The sequence below is a fragment of the Sturnira hondurensis genome, unplaced genomic scaffold (genome assembly GCF_014824575.4).
Source record: "Sturnira hondurensis isolate 20B ecotype Veracruz unplaced genomic scaffold, ASM1482457v3 Scaffold0013475, whole genome shotgun sequence".
In the NCBI taxonomy this organism is placed as follows: domain Eukaryota; kingdom Metazoa; phylum Chordata; class Mammalia; order Chiroptera; family Phyllostomidae; genus Sturnira; species Sturnira hondurensis.
Genome location: NW_028086106.1, coordinates 480 through 21,787, shown reverse-complemented (window position 1 = coordinate 21,787; position 21,308 = coordinate 480). Strand labels below are relative to the sequence as shown.

The 21,308-nt window shown below is 38.6% G+C and overlaps 1 protein-coding gene and 1 pseudogene across 4 annotated transcripts in view; both read left to right on the top strand.

The window, feature by feature from the left end:
- The window catches only part of FMO5 (flavin containing dimethylaniline monoxygenase 5), a 105,812-nt gene extending 97,385 nt beyond the window's left edge, over window positions 1-8,427 (top strand). For all 4 annotated transcript variants that reach the window (XM_037061628.1, XM_037061629.1, XM_037061630.1 and 1 more), the window contains 3 exons: window positions 1,799-2,151; window positions 5,491-5,563; window positions 8,074-8,427. In XM_037061628.1, the coding sequence (XP_036917523.1) occupies window positions 1,799-2,151; window positions 5,491-5,563; window positions 8,074-8,419 (772 nt within the window). In that variant the 3' untranslated portion in view covers window positions 8,420-8,427. The remainder of the gene's footprint in view (window positions 1-1,798; window positions 2,152-5,490; window positions 5,564-8,073) is intronic.
- An 8,362-nt stretch (window positions 8,428-16,789) lies between these two features.
- LOC118997764 (histidine--tRNA ligase, cytoplasmic-like) lies at window positions 16,790-18,598 on the top strand (annotated as a pseudogene).
- The last annotated feature ends 2,710 nt before the right edge of the window (window positions 18,599-21,308 follow it).

Genomic DNA, 21,308 nt, shown 5'->3' with positions numbered 1-21,308 from the left:
GAAAAAAGGCATTCTCCTATATAAACATAATACTATAATCACACTTGGAAAATTTAACATTGACAAAATACCATTATATAATGTATTCAAATTTACCAAGTTGCCCCAATAATATGTATTTATAACTTTTTCTTTTTAATTTTTAAATCCAGGATCTTATCAGGTATTACACCATTGCATTTAGCTGTCATGTCTCTTTAATTTCTCTTAAGCTGAAATAATTCTTTTTAAAAAATCCAAGCTAAATTGTTTTGCAGAAAGTCTGTTTGGATTTCCTTTATTATATTAAAGTTAAACATTTTGGGCACAAATGCTCATAGGTTATGTTATGCCTTGGTAGATCACATCAGGGGCCACATGATAGCAATTTATTCCATGTTAATGTTAAATTTAATCACTTGGATAAGGTGATACCAAACAGGTTTTTCCTCTGCAAAGATTTTTTTCTTTGAGTGGGATGATATTTTGAGGCTCTGTTCCCCAACACCTTTCACCCATGTATTTCATTCACCCAAATTATGGAAATGTAGCATCTGTAACTTCAGTGATTACAAAATAAATTTAGACTTTATTGGATAATAGGAGATAGTTAAGCAAATAGGGTAAAACAGTAGCATTCTACTTGTAAGTGCAAGATCTTGAAATAGCAAAAGTGCTCTGGTGCCTGCATGTAGTCTGGTTTGACTAGACTATCTGGGAAAGATGGAAGAGTGACTGAGCCTATTTCCAGGCTCACTGGGCAGGTCCAAGTAAACCTCTGTAGTATTTGCTAAATAAAAAGTTTGAAATGAAGACAGTACAGATCCATTGTAAGATTTTAATCAAGTGGGTGACATAATAGTAAATGAACTATGTCAAAAGGAGTAGGTTTGGAGGAAAAGATGAAATCATGAGGTCGGAATGAGAACAGATCCCGTATGTAAAAGCTTAGAGTCAAAGCCTAACTAAATGCAACAAACCAGTAAGTTATTTAAACATACCATATTCCTGAGGCTAGGCCAGCTCTGTACATGATGGGCTGAGGATTTTCAGAGCCTGTTAACTTGTGATCCAAGGATCCAGACTGCTTTTTAGAAAGGTCCAAGACACTGGAAACCCTGCCTTATTTTTTGGCATCCTTATCCTATGGAATCTCTAGGAAACACAAGGAAGTTCATAGAAAACTATTTTGATATAGATTTTGAAATTTTAGGCTGTGTGACCTTGGGCAAGCCACTTCTTTATGTCTCAGTTTTCTCATCTACAAAGCCTGGGTAATGACACCTGTCCTGCTTTCTTTATTGGGCTTGTGTGAGACTCAAATAAGTGTATGTAAAATCAACTTATAACTATAAATTACTATGCACATGTAATTATACAGTTTAAAAAATAATATTCTAAGTTTAGCTCTTGGGCCTTTGAAACTAGAAATGAGACTCAACAGAATGCTGATAGTCCAGTTCTGTATTCTTTTCATACAGATAAAAATTATTGCCTGTAGCCCTATTATATAACTGAGAACACTATTCCTTGAATACTATACATGCACCCTCCAACATCTTTCACTTCACTTCTCCAACATTTTTCCTTCCATTGCCAGCTAGGATCCAACTTTTGCTCTGAGATCTTGATCTCTGCCAAAATACATCAAACCTTTGCCAAATCCCATGGGTAGACCAGAAGGGAGACTATCAGTATACTGTTTAACCACTTCCAGCAAAGTAAAATTTTACTTACATATTACTGATTTCTTTCTCCCTTCATGCCCCCATGATCACTTTCATTTCTCCTTCTTGTTGGTCTTTATCACTACTCACAGAGTTCTGAGTCAACATCCAACCATCAATGATGACCTGCCAAATCGTATAATTTCTGGCTTGGTGAAGGTTAAAGGAAATGTGAAGGAATTCACAGAGACAGCTGCCATATTTGAAGATGGTTCCAGGGAGGATGACATTGATGCTGTTATCTTTGCCACAGGCTATAGTTTTGATTTTCCTTTTCTTGAAGATTCTGTGAAAGTAGTAAAGAACAAGATATCTCTGTATAAAAAGGTCTTCCCTCCTAATCTGGAAAAGCCAACTCTTGCAATCATAGGCTTGATCCAGCCCTTGGGTGCCATTATGCCCATTTCAGAGCTCCAAGGACGCTGGGTCACTCAAGTATTTAAAGGTAAGTAACCATGCAAGCTGACTACTTAATTAATTGGTAGCATGTTTAGTTATATTTATGTTCTTGCTTTTAAATAGCTGACACAGTATATATGAATGTTATAGTGCCTAACACAAAATTAGTGTTCAATAATCAATTTTTGAGTGACTATAAAGCAGTTATTTATAACCATGGACATATATTGTAATTTCCTGGGAAATTATCCCAAAATAGGCATGCTTTGCCTGGTGGTGCTTATTTTGTAAGTTTGGGGCCAGGGAGACCTTGAGATCATTGAGAAAATGTTACTTGGGTGATTCCAATGTGCACTTTTAGATCAGAATCTACTTGTATAGATTTTAGACAGCTGATACATATTTGTGAACAGAGACATGATTTGATGATATGATTTTAGCCAAAAGTTAAGACCTGGTTAAAGATTAGTCCAGAATGAGAAGATTCAACCTCTCAAATTCTCACTTTCCCCCCTTTATATCTTCTCTTTCAGTCTTGGCTAAGAGAATTTACCCAAGAGAAATAAATTAAAACTTTAGGGTCTGAGATACTAGGCTTAGTGTGAGTGAGGGGAATATGTCTTTCAAAGGGCTTAATTATATCTAGCATCATTAAAAAATTATGCTATTAGAATTACAATTATTCTTGTAAATTCTAAAAAAATAGAATTTACAATTGTTCTTCTCTAAACTGGTCAGAATAAACCAAAAGGCATGTTTTAAAAGTGCAATTGTAATGCATTAATAGGAGAGGCAAGAGTGGTTAAGAGATTTGAAGGTATGCCACTTGAAGTATAACTGAAGAAGGTAGAGTGGTTTAGCCTAGAGCAGATAAGATTCAGGGGAGATATGAGAGTTCCCTTGAAATATCTGAAGAGATGTCCCATGGCACAAAGATTTAATTTCTTCAGTATCACTTCAAAGGGTTGCACAAGGACCAAGGAGTGAATCTGAGGATTGCACGATATCAGCTTAACATTAAAAACAAACTTTTTTCTATCAGCTGGTGCCTTTTCAAGATGGAATGGGCTGCCTCTGAAATTGTGAGGAATCCAAACAGAATAGGAAGACAATGAAAAAGGCTGGATGGCCATTTGGCTAGGCCAATATGAAGTAGATTCAAACCCCAGAACAGGGAGAAATATAAGAATTTGATTCTATGGTGGTTACAGTAAAACTTACTATCATTACTAATGTTTAATTAAAACTATCCAGAGTTCTTGCTGGAATTACAGTTTCCTCTTCCCTAGTGCATATCTTTATGGTAGCAGAGGAAAAACAGAAACAATGGTTTTAGAGTTGATAAATCAAAAACCTTTCCAAAGAACTTCCCAAAGTTCTATCATTTCTTTTTTTTTTAAGATTTTATTTATTTATCTTTAGAGGGGAAGGGAAGGACAGGAGAGGAATATCAATGTGTGGTTGCCTCTCGTGCATCCCCTGCTGGGAACTGGCCTGCAACCCAGGCATGTGCCCTGTCTGGGAATCAAACCTCAATCCTTTTGTTCGCAGGCCCATGCTCAATCCACTGAGCTACACCAGCCAGGGCTAAAGTTCTACCATTTCATAATTCCCCTTAGTTCTGTCATTAGTGAATTTAAAAGGTTTGCTGATGGAATATAGGTTGGAGATGAAAGCAGAAAAAGAATAGGCTCAGGTGCTGTGGTCTTTAATTTAAATTGGTAACCTAAGAGGGGGAGCAAGATAAGAAGATGGGAAATAAAAAAATATATGGTAAAAATATGTTATGTGTCTGAATAAGGAAACACTACAAGAACAGTATTAATGAGAACTGCACCACAGGATATTGTGTGTGTGTGTGTGTGTGTGTATTATATATCTTCATATATTCCTATCTAATCTATAGAAGTTTTTTCTTTGTTGTTTTTGATGAATTGCTTGCCTCTCCCAGTCAAGAAACATACCCCCTTCCCCATAATGTTTCTAGTAAATAGAAGTAAAAGTTATGGTACTGTAAGTAATTTGGAAGTCAATTCTTAAAATATGTTTCATGAGCATTGCAAGGGACATGTGCTCAATCTCAAATGAAGCATTTTAATGTTTCCTCACTGACATATGAAAATAAGTAATAATTCCCAAGGGTAAAATGAGAAGACACATGGCAAAACACAGAAGGCTATTTCTTGAGTGTTGAATTTCTGAGTTTCACATTTTAAGGGAGACACACTAGGATAGTAACTTGTGTTGCCCGGAGAAGGGCAACCAACATGGCAGGGCATGTAAAACCTGTTATGTGAGGAACTAGTACACTGCTGTTGATGATGACTTGAAGAAATTATGATAATTCATTTTCAGATGTCTCAAGGCCTCTCATTTAAGATTAGATTCCTTGGTTTCAAAAGGCAGAGCTAAGTCCAGTGGAACAAGTTGCATGGAAGTAGATTTTAGGGTCAATACAAGGAATATGTTTCTAGCAGCTACAGCAGCCAATTAAAAACCATCTCCTCAGAAGGTAATGAGACCCCCACCAGCAGAAATCTTTAAAGAGAAAAGAGATAACCATTTGATTAAAGTATTTGCACAGGGAAGGTGTGTATTAGGTACGATATATTATCATTTTAAAATTATACTATTTAGAATACTCTGGAGTAAAACCTTCTGGTTGAGTGTGGCTAAAATGATCTGCATGGCATAGTGCCTATAAATCTTGGCATAAAGCTAATCCTTAGATTAGAGTTGTTTATGTTGACTTAAATACTAATTTAACCTTTCCCTGGCCAGGTCCACGATTTTAAATTCCTACTATTGGAAGTGTGTTCATCAGTACTTAAGTTCATCTGTAAAAATTGGGTATTATGAGTTACCCTTGGTCTTACCCTCATTCTGACCAAGTAAAGTTTAGAAGATGCAGCTTTTCTTCCATAGGACTTTAGGCATGAAATGAGATTGAAAGTTAATTTTTACTTCCTTCTCCCTGTGGTATAAGGCCTCTTTGTTATTAAGAGTACAACTGTAGGTGTGTTCTCCCTGCCCTTTTACTTTGTTGTTCATTTCCATGTACTTTAAGGCCATTTATCATTTCCTTGTGTCCATATTTCATTTCCCAATTGAAAGACTATGCTAAGGAGGAAGCAGGTATCAGTTAGAAAGCAGAGTTAAGAGAAATGTCTTCTAAAGACAAAGTAAGATAGAGAAAGCTACTGAGGTTAATATCATTATATTATGGTAGTAGTAGGGTAAGGTGATCGAGGTAAGGTGTAACCTCCTTGAGTACAGAAAACTATCCTGTTTTTTTAAAAAATTCTCCATAATATAGTAATTTTTAATAGGATTATTGTTCCTAATGAGGTAACTTTACATTTAAACTTGTGGTTTTTCTCTTTAGGGGTAAAAGCATTACCTTCACAAAGTGAAATGATAATAGAAATAACTAAGGCTAAAGAGCAAATTGAAAAAAGGTGAGAAATTCTCCAGGAAAGTATGAGCTAAAATTTTGTACTTAATAAGAACAGTATTGTGCTATATTTATCTTTATCATGTTAATTTAAGGATTTAGATTGTATTTTGAAGGAAAAGGAAATAATAGTTTCTGATAATAGAATGGGAAAATAACACCAAGTGATTTGGATATGGCTGGAGAAGAATAATGAAGCTTAAGAAAAGTATTTAAAATCATACATGTAGGGCCTGAAAGAAAAGTCGTGTATTAAAAAGCATATGGAGCATATATATGGTTTTTGCAAGGTTTACTTGAAGTGTTTGTAGAGCTTCCAGAGAAAGGAAAAGTGACAATGAATTAAGCAGTATATATGGTTGAATTCTAAATCTGCGGGAAAACTTACGAATCTGCAGAGGCCTGTTTGTGGGCCATCATCATGTGATACCACATTCAGGTCACAGTGGCTCATGATTTGGAAAGGTGCTGCTTAGTGCTTGGGTGAATACAATAATTCAGCAATCTGAATTTCAGTCCTGAGCTTATTCACTGGTTGATTTTTATTTGGATGAAGTAGAAGATGATGAGTTCCTAAAATTTTGTGTAAAAATCAGAGGCATAATCACGCTAGGCCTAAATATGTGGTTTTCTTTAAATGGTTATATTAGCATAACTCTTCCTTATCTTGGAGGAGGAGAAAGAGAGTTTTTATTTAACCCTTATGCCTTTTCCAGATACTCTACTTTCTCCTTGTTTTCACTATCAGACTTCTGCAATAAATATTCAGCACTATATGCTCTGAATTCTCACCCTTTCTTTCTCCTAAGCTCCCTGCATTATAACTCCTGCTACCACTTTCTTAAAGGTCATCCATGACTAACTTCATTTTCCTTCCTCTCTCAGTTTGACACTTTTGAACATTTCATCTTTCTCTTCCTTCTTGGAGTACTTTCTTTCCTTGTTTTTCTGGCACTAAATATCTAATTTCAACTCTACCCTTCCCTTTACTTATTTCCTTATTTTTGTCTGGCTGCCTTCTGACTGAGTAGTCCCTAAGGATATAAGTTACCCTTTATTGAGGATCAACTGTGTACATACACTAAATGGTTTGTATGTGTGAGTTTATTTATTCTTCATGAAAACCCTACAAGGCAGGTGCTAGTGAGTCTCTTTGTGAAAGATTCATGAATACTACAGCTTGTGAAAGATTCGTGAATACGTACCAGTGCTATAGGATAAATGCATGTCTACAAACGCTTGAGCCAATGTAACATCCTTAAGGGAGGACTCCCAGACTCTGTCCTATCTTAACTTCTCTTCTGAACTTTAGAATTTGTCAGTTCCTGTGGAATTCCATTTCACCAATTCTACCTTAAATTTATTTTCTAGTTTTTTTTTACTGTCCTTGTTTTGGGATTCTTTTAATAAGCCCACCTAATCTTAATTAATTTGACTTGGCTTTTCTCTTCCTGTCTGTCCCACTGTTCTTTCTTTTATTTTTACTGTATTAAGTAAAAAAAGAAAGTTGCCAATTAGCTCTCTAAATTATACTCCTTCCACACAGATATCTTTATTACCACATTTCCCTCTAAAAAGCCCTTTTAAGATCTTCAAATCTGCACTTGGTGTAATCATTCCATCTGACTCCATTTGGAGAGTCACTTCCTCTTATGGGATAAGTCATCGTTCCCCCTCCTTTCAAGATTCTGAAGTAACATTGGCTCTCAGAAGTCCTGCCCTGTGAAACCCACCACCACTGCTGTCAGTTAGGTGTCCCAAACTGAAGTTTTGTGTGTTCTCTCTTTCTGTTAACATCAGTCTTCTGTATCTGGATCCACTATGCTTGCCTCCATCCTTGTTTATTACAACACTCCTCGTATACTGTAGGTAGTGCCTACACATATTTTATATTCACATTCTTCACTCATTCCTGCCTTATTCCTTCACTCTGCTATCCTCTTGACTGGAAATACTTCCCTCTCTGTTCTCAGCTTATCTGTATTTCCACATCCTTCAAAGGTTTGTTATAGCTCTATTTTAACTACCCTCTTCTACATTTCTATTTAGCATAAGTGATTTGCCAAAAGTCTTATATTCTTCTATATTTCATGTGTATCTATCTTATCTCCTTTAGCAGATGATAAAGTCTTTAAGGATAGAGACAATGTCTTATCTTTCTCCCCTGTATTTGTCAGCTCCCAGATAAATATTGAGCCAATAGCACACATTTATTTTTTTTTTAAAGATTTTATTTATCTTTAGAGGGGAAGGAGAAGGAGAGAAACATCAATGTATGGTTGCCTTTTGTGGGTCCCCTGCTGGGAGTTGGCCTGCAGGGAACCAGCCTGCAACCCAGGCATGTGCCCTGACTGGGAATCGAACCGCGATCCTCTGGTTCGCAGGCCCATGCTCAATCCACTGAGCTACACCAGCCAGGGCAATAGCACACATTTAGAAAGCACTGATTAATTCACTGATTGATTAATTGATTAAATTGTGATTAGACCATGGCTTTTGTCTTCTCTGCTTCAGGTATGTGGAGAGCCAACGCCATACCATTCAGGGAGATTATATAGATACCATGGAAGAGCTTGCTGATTTGGTGGGTGTCAAGCCCAATCTGCCTTATCTGGCCTTCACTGACCCCAAATTGGCATTGCAGTTATTTTTGGGACCCTGTACTCCAATCCAATATCGTCTACAGGGCCCAGGAAAATGGAATGGGGCTCGAAAAGCTATCCTTACCACAGAAGCCCGTATCAGGAAGCCTCTGATGACCAGAGTAACTGCAAGCAGTAATTCCACAACTTCAACAATAACAATGGCTAGGTGTGTGCTGGCCATTTTTCTCTTTGCTGTAATTATAACCTACTTTTAGCTGTTCCATTGCCCTTGTGCCATTTTCTTTGGGGAGCTGGCTTTAGAGATGTCTTCAGAATCTGATGAAATCTGAAATCTGGTGGGTGGGCTGGGATGGGAGTGGGGGACAGAACACTGTACCTGAACAATAATTAAATTATATATATATATATATATATATATATATATATATATATATAGTACTGGAAGTCGCAGCCACAGCTTTGAATAAAGCCATCCAAATTGGAAAGGAAGAAGTAAAACTGTCATTATTTGCAGGTGACACAATACTGTATATAGAGAACCCTAAGAATTCTATAAAAACACTACTAGTACTGATAAATGAATTCAGTAAAGTAGCAGGATACAAAATAAATATCCAGAAATCTACCTTGGCTGGTGTAGCTCAGTGGACTGAACACGGGCTGTGAAACAGAGGGTTGCCAGTTCCATTCCCAGTCAGAGCACACGCCTGGGCTGCAGGTCAGGTCCCTGGTAGAGGGTGTGTGAGAGGCAACCACACATTGGTGCTCCTCTCCTTCACTTTCTTCTTCCCTTCCTCTCTCTCTAAAAGTAAATAAATAAAATCATTGAAAAATATCCAAAAATCAGTTGCATTTTTATACACTAACAATGAACTATCATAAAGTGAAACTAAGAAAACAGCCCCACTCATAATTTCCTTTAAAAGAATAAAATGACTAGGAACAAACTTAACCAAGGTTGTAAAAGACCTGTACTTGGAAAATCATTAATATTTCTTTAATTTTTACTTAATGTACTTTTTATGTTCCATGATGCCATTCAGGATACATTACATTTAGATGTCAGGTCTCCTTAGGCTCCTCTAGTCTATGACAGTTTCTCAGAACTACTTTATTTTTGATGATCTTGGTCATTTTTAATGATTAGATATTTTATAAAATATTACTAAACTTAGTTTTATCTGATCCTTTTCTCATGGTTACACTGGGTTATAGATTTTAAGAGGAAGACCACAGAAGTAAAGTATCCTTCTCATCATATCAAGGGTGTAACTGAACAAACAGAGGTTCAGCTGCCTGCCCCAAAGAAAGCCAGACTTGTAGGGCAGATGCTAGTGCAAAAGGCAAGAGGTTTTATTAAGTTGTCACCTGCGACCTGGGAGAATGGTAGACTCCCATCTCAAAGACCATCTCCTTTTCCTGCTCAAGGCTGCTGCACTTACAGGGATAGGGAGGGGAGAACTTTTTCTTATCCATTCATATTTCTAGCTTTTGCCAGCACTCAGTGCAAGAACCTCCCCCTGCTGCCATCTTGGTCAAGGGGGGAGACTCTCCAGCACTCAGGTTGACTGTCTATGGGTTACAATGGTACATACTCTCAACATAACTTCACTGTGGATATTAATCTTAATCATCCAGCTGAGGCAGTACGTGTCAAATTTTCCCGTTGTAAAGTTATTATTCCCCCTTTCCATACTGCTCTCTTTGGAAGGTTGTCACTGTGTACTTTATACTTAAGACAGAGTGTCTACGTAAATTATTTGAAATTGTGGGAGATTTGTGTGTTCTAACCCTCTTGTTAATTTTTTCAATCATTTATATCAGTATGGACTCATGGGCATTTTAAATATTTTGTTACAATCTAATACTAGGTAATTTATTGCTCAAATTGTTATATCTTTGACCACTTTCAGCTTGCTCCTGTGTCCCTTTGACATACCATATCAGTTTGCTTTTGAGTATGTCCATACTGTTTGGTACTATACAGATGTATTCTACTATCTAATCTAATTGGGAAAATGACATAACCTTTTAATATAATTACAAAAGCAAAATATGATAAATTGATGAATATTAGCATATATGCAGCAGTTACAAGTTTGTACCATGAATTGTTTTGAGTTCAATTTCCTATTCATATCTTACTTTTAGCTCATTTTAGAAGTTAATCAATGACTTTTTATAACCTTGCACATTATAAGGAAAAAGATAGTAAATGAATTTAGAGTAAAATTTTTTGTAAAGAAAACTGGGGTACTTGTTGCTGATGATTAGGAATTACATTATGAAAGGACCGTTCATGCACAAACTGACCTACTAAGAGAGGCAAATCTATGTGTTAAAAGAAATGAAAAAAAATAGCAGGTGACCCTCAATTTACTTTTGAATTAACCTGCAGATTAGAAGATACTAGGTCCATTTTAATAGATTATAAATACCTAACATCATAAGTATTAGGGAAAGAAGAAGACCTAGGAAGTAATATTGGTTGTGAATTCCTTAATTCTCAAAAGATATTTCCACAGGTAAATTAGGCCAGAGGTCAGGAAATTGTCCAAGTAATTATGATTAGGAGGCAGTTCTCACATTTCTGGTTCTCTTATGTGCATTTTTAAGAAATATAATAATTTCTAATGTAGTTCTTTCAGTTTTTCAAGTTTATCCTTTTACTGAGTAATAGGCATCAATCCCAAAGTATATTGCACAATAGTTTCTTATGAACATATACCTGGCTAGTAGATATAGTACTTTCATTCATGAAATTCAGTGTGCCTGATAGCTAACACTTAGTTAACTTCTCTGTGAAATAAGAACAGAGCAAAACATTTACAGATGAGAAAACAGAATCAACAGTGGCACTGGAACATAAGCCGGAATCCTTGCTTTTCATTTCATTTACTTTATTTTTCAGAACTACACTGTATGATATAGAGAATTGTCATAAGCTGAATGCCCTTATATTTATTTATTTTTAAATAAATTTATTTGGGTGACATTGGTTAATAAAATCATATTGCTTTCAATATTGATGTATTATAATTCTATGATACATCATCTTTATATTGCATTGTGTACCCACAACCCAAAGTCAAATCTTCCATCTCCATATATTTGACCCCCTTTACCCTTTCCTTTACTTCCTCTCCACCCTCTTCCCTCTGAATGCCCCTATATTTAGTTAATATCAATTCTAATTGAATACAGAAATGACCTCTTCAAATACCTACTTAGACTTTGTGTGGGAAAGACTGGAGTGGAGAAAGCAGGAGTAGGGGGGAGACAAATCAAATCACATTTGTAGGTCACACTACAACAATAGGCTACTTATATTTCATAAGGTAAAGTCTTATTAGATTCTAACATGCAAACTAAGAGATCAGAAAAGATAGGACAACTAATTTGAAGTCTCAAGTTTTTCAACAAAGGTAAACCTTCTGACAAATACTAGATTATTAGAATGACCCACAAGCCTAGAAAGTTAAAGGTAGTTTCTTCATTAAGATAATAAAGACCTTTAGCTGAGAGGAAAAGAGTCAAAGTTACCAGGTATCAGATACACTAGTGAACAGCTAATGAGACAAAATGTTTAATTATCTATGTATCTTAGATATATACAACTGTTATAAGACTATTATTTTTCCTATCCCTTTGGAAACATACATTTAATTACAGTATTAAAAACCAACAAAGTAATAGACAGAAAACTATACTTGAAAAATAATTAAATAAAAAAATTGAAAAAAAAAACCAACAAAAGATTGAGTTTCTAACAGAAAAACAAATTCTATCAGAGGCAGAGTTACATGGAGTCACCCATTTCTCACACAGATACTGACTTATGCTCCCCACCCTAATATTTGATAACAAACATTTTTGAAAGATTTTATTTATTTACTTTTAGAGAAAAAGAGAGAAACATCAATGTGTGGTTGCCTCTCATGTGTGCCCCCTGGTGACTGGGCCAACAACCAGGCATGTGCTGTGACTGGGAATTGAACTGGCAACCCTTTGATTTGAAGGCTGGCACTCAATCCACTGAGCCATATCAGTCAGGGCTGATAACAACAAAAACTCAGTTACTCTATTAAGCATCTATCATGTATCAAGAACTCTGTTAGGACATGAAAAGATGACTAAGAGAGTAACTGAGCTCACAGTCTAGGGATGGCTGAAAGGAAAACATAATGTGCCATAAGAAGGAAGACAGGTTCATATGAATGAAAAGCTGGAATTCCATTATGGGGAAAAGAGGAAAGAGAATAAATGCTTTGGAAAGCAAAATAAAAGTAGCTTTCTGCACAGTGTGAAACTGAAACCGTGCTCCCCACCTCCCTTCCATTTCCACGCTCCCAGTTGTTCTCCATGTGTCCTTTATACTAGTTTCTGTGTCCAGTACTATATTGAAAGTGAACATCCATGTCTTGTTCCCAGTCTTAAAGGAAGCACTTGTGCTTTTTACCAATTGAGTATGATGTTGGCTGTGGGTTTGCCATATACCTTTATTACATTGAGGTGTGTTCTCTCTATTCCCATTTTGCTGAGAGTTTTTATCATAAATGGATGCTGGATTTTATCAGATACTTTTTCTGCATTTATTGATATGATCATGTGGTTTTTATCCTTTGTTTTCTTTATATGGTATATCACATGTATTGATTTACAGATACTGTACAAACTATGCATCTCTGGGTTAAATACCACTTGATCATGGTATAAGATCAAGTATATGATCTTACCTCAGTATATGTTCATTGATTATAGAGAGAGAAGAAGGGAGGGAGGGAGGGAGAGAGAGAGAGAGAGACATATAGATGTGAGAGAGAAAAATTGATTGGTTGCCTCGTGTACATGCCCTGACTGGGGATTGAACTCACAGCCTAGGTATGTGCCCTGACTGGGGTTTTGGTGTACAGGATGACGCTCCAACCAACTGAGCCAGCAGATAAGGGTACATCTTTTTTATGTATTTCTGGATCCAGTTTGCTAGTATTTTGTTGAGGATGATAGCATCTGTGTTCATCAGGTTTATCAGCCTATAATTTTCTTTCTTTGTAGTGTCTTTATCTAATTTTGGAATTAGGGTAATGCTGGCCTGGTAAATTGAGCTTGGGAATATTCCCTCCTCTTGAATTTTTTCAAAGAGTTTGAGGGTAGATGTTCTTCTCTGAATGACTGGTAAAATTTACCTGTGAAGTCATGCAGTCCAGGAGTTTTTTGAATGCTGCTTCAGTTTCACTAGGTCTGTACTCAGAAAATTATAAGACACTGAAGAAAGAGATTTAAGAAGATACAAATAAGTGGAAGCATTACCATGTTCGTGGATAGGAAGAATTAACAGCATTAAAATGTCCATGCTACCCAAAGCAATCTATAGATTTAACACAATTCCTATCAAGATACCAATGGCATATTTCACAAAACTAGAAAAAATAATTCAGATGGGACCATAAATGATCCCGAAGAGCCACAGCAATTTTGAGAAAGAAGAACAAAGTTGAAGAAATCACACTACCTGATATAAAACTATACTACAAGGCCATAGCAATCAAAACAACATGATACTAATATCAAAACACATATAGGACTTCCAGCCAAGATGGAGGCATAGGTGGAAACACTGTGCCCCCTCCCACAACTAAATTTAAAGACAGCTAAGTTTTAGAAACAAAAACTCAGCCAAAACAGTGAAAATTGAACTATACGGAAGTCCAACAACCACAAACCACTCAGCCAGACCAGTAAGAGGAGTGGAGGCAGCGGCAGGGCAGGGTCAGGCTGGAAAGACTATTCGGTCCTACCGACCCAGGAGCGGAGGTGGAGGTGGTTGGTGGATCCCAAGCATGGGGTGGCAACGGGTGGACCCAGTGGGGGCACAGGGCGGCTGGCTGACTGTGGTCACACATTCACACACAGATAAAGCAAGTGAAGGGGCGAACAGTGAGACAGATTGCTCAGGCTATGGCCCCACTGATGGGAATAAGAGCCTGAAAGCACCCACTGGAATGACTTTCTCGGGGCCGAGGGGCCAAGACAGGCTCCCAGGCTCACAGAGAGTTTGTTGGAGAGACTCACAGGGTCCTGGAGAGTACATGGGCCCACACACCCAGGAACCGGCACCAGAGGGGCCCAATTTGCTTGTGAGAAGCCACAGAGGGGACAGAAATCTGAGAGCAGAACGGAGCAAAGCACCATTTTTTCCCTGTTCTCTGACCTCACCCCCCCATACAGCGTCACAACACAGCGACTGGGTCGCACGGCCCTGATGAACACCTAAGGCTCCACCCCTCAAACATAACAGGTGCAAACAGACCAAGCATTATGACTCAAGAACAGCTCAAAGCCCCAGAGCCTATAAGTCTAAGTGACCAAGAAATAGCCAACCTTTCCGATGCATATTTCAAAATACTGGTGATCACGATGCTCACAGAACTGGTTGATTTTAGCCATAAATTAGAGGAACATATGGAGGCTAAACTGATTGAAATAAAGGGACATGCATGGGAAACCAATAGTGATGGAAAGGAAACTGGAACTCAGATCAAGGGAGTGGACCAGAAGGAAGAATGAAACATCCAACCAGAAAAGAATGAAGAAACAAGAATTCAAAAAATGAGGAGAGGCTTAGGAACCTCCAGGACATCTTTAAACGTTCCAACATCCGAATTATAGGGGTACCAGAAGGGGAAGAGGAACAGCCACAAGTAGAAAACTTATTTAAACAAATAATAAAGGAGAACTTCCCCAGTCTGGCAAAAGAAATAGACTTCCAGGAAATCCAGAAAGCTCAGAGAGTCCCAAAGAAGTTGGACCCAAGAAGGAACACACCAAGGCACATCATCATTACATTAGCCAAGATTAAAATGAAGGAGAGAATCCTAGAAGCAGCAAGAGATAAGGGGACAGTCACCTACAAAGGAGCACCCATCAGACTGTCAGCGGATTTCTCAAAAGAGACTTTACAGGCAAGAAAGGGCTGGAAAGAAGTATTCCAAGTCATGAAATCCAAAGACCTACAGCCAAGATTGCTTTATCCAGCAAAGCTTTCATTTAGAATGGAAGGACAGATAAAGTGCTTCTCAGATGAGGTCAAATTCCAGGAGTTCATCATCACCAAGCCCTTATTATATGAAATGCTAAAGGGACTTATATAAGAAAAATAATTTGAAAAATGTTAACAGTGAAAGGACAGCAAACTCATAGTTATTAACAACCACACCTAAAACAAAAACAAACCAAGAGGACAACTAGATCAGGAGTGGAACCATAGAAATGAAGAACACATGGAGGGTTAGCAACAGGGGAGTGGGAGGAGGAGAAGGGGAGAGAAGGTACAGAAAATAGCATAGACAATAGGTAGAAAATAGATGGGGGGAGGGCAAGAATAGTAGGGGAAATATAGAATCTAAAGAACTTGAGACACATCATTATAAACTAAGGAGGGGAGAATGGTGGGGGAGGGAGTGTGTGGGTGGAGCGGAATGAAGGGGGAATAGAACAACTGTAATGGTATAATCAATAAAAAATATATAAAAATAAATTATTAAAAAACAAAAAGAAGATGAAAATATGAACATTGAAAGGACAAACTCACAGTTATTAACAACCACACCTAAAACAAAAGCAAGCTAAGAGGACAGCTAAATTGGGAGCAGAACCATAGAAATGGAGATCATATGGAGAGTTAGCAACAGGGGAGTGGGAGGAGAAGGGGGGGAAGGTGCAGAGAATAAGTAGCATAGACAGTAGGTAGAAAATAGACGGGGAGGGCAGGAATACTATGGGAAATACAGAATCTAAAGAACTTGTGACACATGGACATGAACGAAAGGGGGAAATGGCAGGGGAGGGGTGTGCAGGGTGGAGGGTAGTAAAGGGGAGAATGGGACAACTGTAATGGCATAATCAATAAAATATATTAAAAAACACATATAGATTAATGGAATAGTATAGAGAGCCCAGAAAGAAACCCACACCTTTGCGGTCAATTAATGTTTGACAAACAATACAATGGGGTAAAGACAGTCTATTCAATAAATGGTGTTGGGAAAATTGGAAAGATATGTGCAAAATAAATTGAAACTAGACCATCTTCTTACACCATACACAAGAATAAACTCAAAAGGGATTAAAGACTGAAATGTTAGACTCAAAATCATAAAAATCTTACCAGGAAACAGTAAAATCTTAAACATCTCATTTTTCAGATATATCTTCTCAGGCAAAGGAAAGAAAAGAAAAAGTAAACAAGACTACATCAAACTAAAAATTTTTGCACAGCAAAGGAAACCATCAACAAAATGAAAAGACAACCTACTGAATGGGAGAACATATTCACCCATTCACCCAAATAGGAGAACATTTAGATAAAGGGTTAATATCTAAAACTTATAAAGAACTTATACAACTCAGCCCTAATGAGCATAGCTCAGTTGGTTGGGTGTCCTGCAGGGTGAAAGGTTGCTGGTTTAATTCCTGGTCGGGGCACATGCCTAGGTTATGGGCCAGGTCCCTCTTTGGGGGTGTGCGAGGGGCAGCCAATCAATGTTTCTCTCATATATCATCAATGTTTCTCTCCTTTTCTCTCCCTCCTTTCCCCTCTCTCTTAAAAATAAGTACATAAAAATATTTTAGGAAGCTGTGGCCACCACCACTGAGCATGATGTCAGTCCTTGTCCAGTTAGCAGCCAGTATGGCAGAGCATGTGGCACTGGAGGAGTTACTGTGACTTCAGAGAGAGCTTGTAGGGGGACTGAAACAGCAGAAGGCCAGCACCAAGGAGATCGAGGAGGAGATGGAAAAACTACTGCAAATGAAGGCAGAGCTGGGCCGTGATGAAGGGAGACAGAAATTTATGCTCAGAACTCCGAAGGGCACAAGAGACTACAGTCCCTGGCAGATGGCAGTTCAAAGAGAAGGTATTTGATATAATCATCAGCTGCTTCAAGTGCTGTGGTGCAGAAGTAATTGATACACCTGTGTTTGAACTAAAACACTAACTGGCAAGTACAGAGAAGACTCTAAGCTTAGCGATGACCTGAAGGACCAGGGTACAGAGCTGCTGTCCCTTCACTATGACCTCACTGCTCCTTTTGTTTGATATTTGCCAATGAATAAACTCACCAACACTAAACATTACCACATAGCAAAAGTATACTGGCAGGATAACCCAGCCATGATCTGGGAATATTGGGAATTCTATCAGTGTGATTCTGACATTGCTGGGAAATTTGACCCCATGATCCCTGATGCAGAGTGCCTGAAGATCATGTGTGAGATCCTGAATTTACTGCAGATAGGTGATTTCTTGGTCAAGGTGGGTGATTGGCGCATCCTAGATGGGATGTTTGCAATCTATGGAGTTCCTGATAGCAAGTTCCACACCATCTGCTCTTCTGTGGACAAGCCAGACAAGGTGTCCTGGGAAGAAGTAAAGAATGAGATGGTGGGAGAGAAGGGACTTGCACCCAAGGTGGGTGACTACATTGGGGACTACGTCCAGCAGCATGGTGGAATATCCCTGGTCCAGGACCCTAAACTATCCCAAAACAAGTAGGCCTTAGAGGACTTGGGAGAACTGAAGCTGCTGTTTGAGTGTCTGACTGTGTTTGGCATCACTGACAGGATATCTTTTGACCTGAACCTTGCTCGAAGGCTGAATTACTATTTATGAGGCAGTGCTGCTATAGACCCCAACCCAGGCTGGGGAGGAGCCCCTGGGTGTAGGCAGTGTGGCCACTGGAGGGCGCTATGATGGGTTGGCGGGCATGTTCAACCCCAAAAGGCTCAAAGTTCCATGCAAGGGGCTCAGTATTGGAGTGGAGCAGATCTTCTCCATCGTGGAGCAGAGGTTGGAGGCTTCAGAGTAAAAGGTGGGAACCACAGAAACACAGGTGCTTGTGGCATCCACAGAGAAGCTGCTGGAGGAGAGATTGAAGCTCATCTCATGGCTGTGGGATGCTGGGATCAAGGCTGATCTGTTTTACAAAAACCCCAAATTTACTGAACCAGCTGCAGTACTGTGAAGGAGGCAGGCATCTCACTGATGGCCATCATTGGTAAGCTGAAGCTCAAGGACAGGGCCATCAAGTTCCATTTGGTGGCCAGCAGAGAAGAGGTGGACATCCAAAGAGAAGATCTTGTGAAGGAAATCAAAAGGAGAACAAGCCCGCCCCTTTGCATCTGCTGAATTAACTATCCAAGGAAAGTGAGACGGACTATTAGGGCTCAGACAAAACTCTGCATATGTACTTACACAGCTTTGCACACTTCTGTTCCAGTAGGAAAACCTGAAGGGTCATCCAAACTGTAGGGAACCACTTCACATGGTGTGCAAATGTAGCTCAGCCCTCACATGGAAAACCAGTGGGGTGCATGTGGCACACAGGACCAAGCGCACATAGAGGTTTTCCCGTGGGGAATCAGGCTTGCATTGTGCCTAGCTGCTATGAGACTTGCTTTTGCTAAAACTCCCTCACCCTGAATTGGGGCAGCAAGGGCTTACTGCAATTTCCTAAAATCTGAGCTAAACCTCCCAAGTATGGAGTGTGACCTGTTCAACCACTTTTCCCCTTGGTCTGCAACATCCTTTTCTTGGAAGTAATTAGCAACATTCTTTCCTTTGTTGTCTATAAGAGGTAGTCCCCTTCAGTTAACCTGTGCATAGTAAATGAGGACTACCCTCCATGTAAAGTACCCAGAAAAGCAATAAAAGCCTGTGCAGGCAGGAATTGAACTCTCTGGCCCTCTCACCCTCTCTCTTTCTCTCAGAGCGTGGCCATGCCATCCCTTTTTCTCCACAGGACTTCAGTTCATATGTATTTGTTCACAAGCAGCCACAACATACACAGATCCTGCAGGCCAGATCTGCCACACTGAACAAAGACTTTTTATTTTTATTGTGATTATTTTATTGGTAATCACAGGCTAAAAGGGCCAGGTACTGTGCCATTTTTCCATAGGAGGCCCTGGGGGCTCAGTCCAGTTTGGGCTACAGGGCCTAGGCCTGAGACAGCCTCCTCTGCAGGGCACTACCCCAGGTGCAGGGACTGCTCCTCCAAACCGGTCACTAAAGGTGCAGTAAAACATCTCAACCACAATTTTTTTTAAAAGAACACTACTATAAGGTATCACTTCACACCTATCATAATGGCCATCATCAATAAATGAACAAACAACAAGTGTTGGCAAGTATGTGGAGAGAAGAGAACATTTGTGCACTATTGGTGGTAATACAGAGTGGTGCAGCCACTGTGGAAAGCAGTATAGAACTACCTCAAAACGTTAAAAAGGGGACTGCCTTGTGACCCAGTGATTCCACTTTTGGATTATCCAAAGAAATCTGAAATACTAATTTGAAATACATATGCACCCCTATGTTCATTGCAGCATTTTTTACAATAGCCAAGTATCCATCAGTAGATGAGTTGATTAAAAAAAAAACAGGTACAATTCCACAATGAAATACTACTTAGCCACAAAAAAGAAGGAATTCTTAACCTCTGCAATAGCATGATGGACCTGGAGAGCATTATGCTAAGTGAAATAAGCCAGTTAGAGAAAGACAAGTACTATATGATTTCACTCATATGTGGAATCTAATGAACAAAATGTACTAACAAGTAAAATAGAGACAGATTAATAGAGAATAGGCTGACAGTTCTGTGACCTGTTACTTTTGTCAATAGTAATTTAATATATAGTAGTATGTAAATATCTTCCAGACTGCCTACTTGAAATTTTCCAAATGCCATGTTTTTCCACACTTCTGTTCACATTCTTATGCTGTACCCCACTTTGGTAAATTCTTCACTTGCCAAGTGGGACTACCGTTCATTTCACCCTCAAGATTTATTTCATCTGTTATCTTCCAGAAATCCCTTTCTAATCCCCAATATAAAATAGGTGACCTTCTTTTGTGCTGTCATTGCACCTGGTATATTGCTCAATTATATTTGGAGAATATCTTTGTCATACTATATAATATCACTTTTACAAGGAAACTCTGTTTCCTCCCTGAACGAGTAAATTCCTTGAAGGAAGATACTTTGTAATTAATCTATATATTGCTAATGCCACCTAAAATATAATATGAATTGAGTAAATTAATGACTAATTAACCAGATGAACAAATTCAACATGGGAGGTAAAAGTATGAATGCAATTTTTTTTATCCTCAAGTAAGGACATTTTTTCATTCCTTTTAAAAAGAGAAAAGGAGAGAGAGGAAGGAAGAAAGACAAACATCTACGTGCAAGAGAAATATTGATCTGTTGCTTCCCTTAGGCACCAGGACCAGGGATTAAACCTGTAGCCTTAGTACATGCCCTGACCAGGAATCAAACCTGCAACCTTTCAGTTATGGACCAGCGCTCCAATCAACTGAGCCACATCAGCCTGCGGTAAATGCACTTTTAAAGGATTAAATAAAATAGTGACTACACCTATAAATATATACATACATACATAAATGTGAATACTTTTACAAAACATGATCAAGGAGATTAAGGTGTGCTTAACATTTTGATATCCTTTTTTATGTTTATTTTTTAAATTTAATTATTGTTCAAGTACAGTTTTCTGTCTTTTACTCCCATCCCAGCCCACCCCTCCCAGTCCTTCCCACCTCCCTCCCATTTTCCCCCACCCCCACCTTAGTTTTTGCCCATGTGTCCTTTATACTTGTTCCTGTGAATCCTTCCCCTTTTCCCGTGAAATTCTCTCCCCTCTCCCCTCTGGTCCCTGTCAGCCTGTTCTGTATTTCAGTGTCTTTGATATACAAAGACACTTGTTTATCAAGTGTCTTTTCTTGCTTGCTTGTTTGTTTTGTTGTTTAGGTTCCTGTTAAAGGTGAGATAATATGGTATTTGTCTTTTACTGCCTACTTATTTCACTCAGCATAATGCTTTCCAGTTCCATCCATGCTGTTGCAAAGGGTAGTAACTCCTTCCTTCTTTCTGCTGCATAGAATTCCATTGTGTATGTGTACCATAATTTTTGGATCCATTCATTTACTGATGGGCACCTAGGTTGCTTCCAACTCTTGGCTATTGTAAATTGTGCTCTATGAACATTGGGGTGCATAGGTGTTTTTGGATTTGTGTTTCAGGGATCTTAGGATATACTCCTAACAGTGCAATTGCTGGG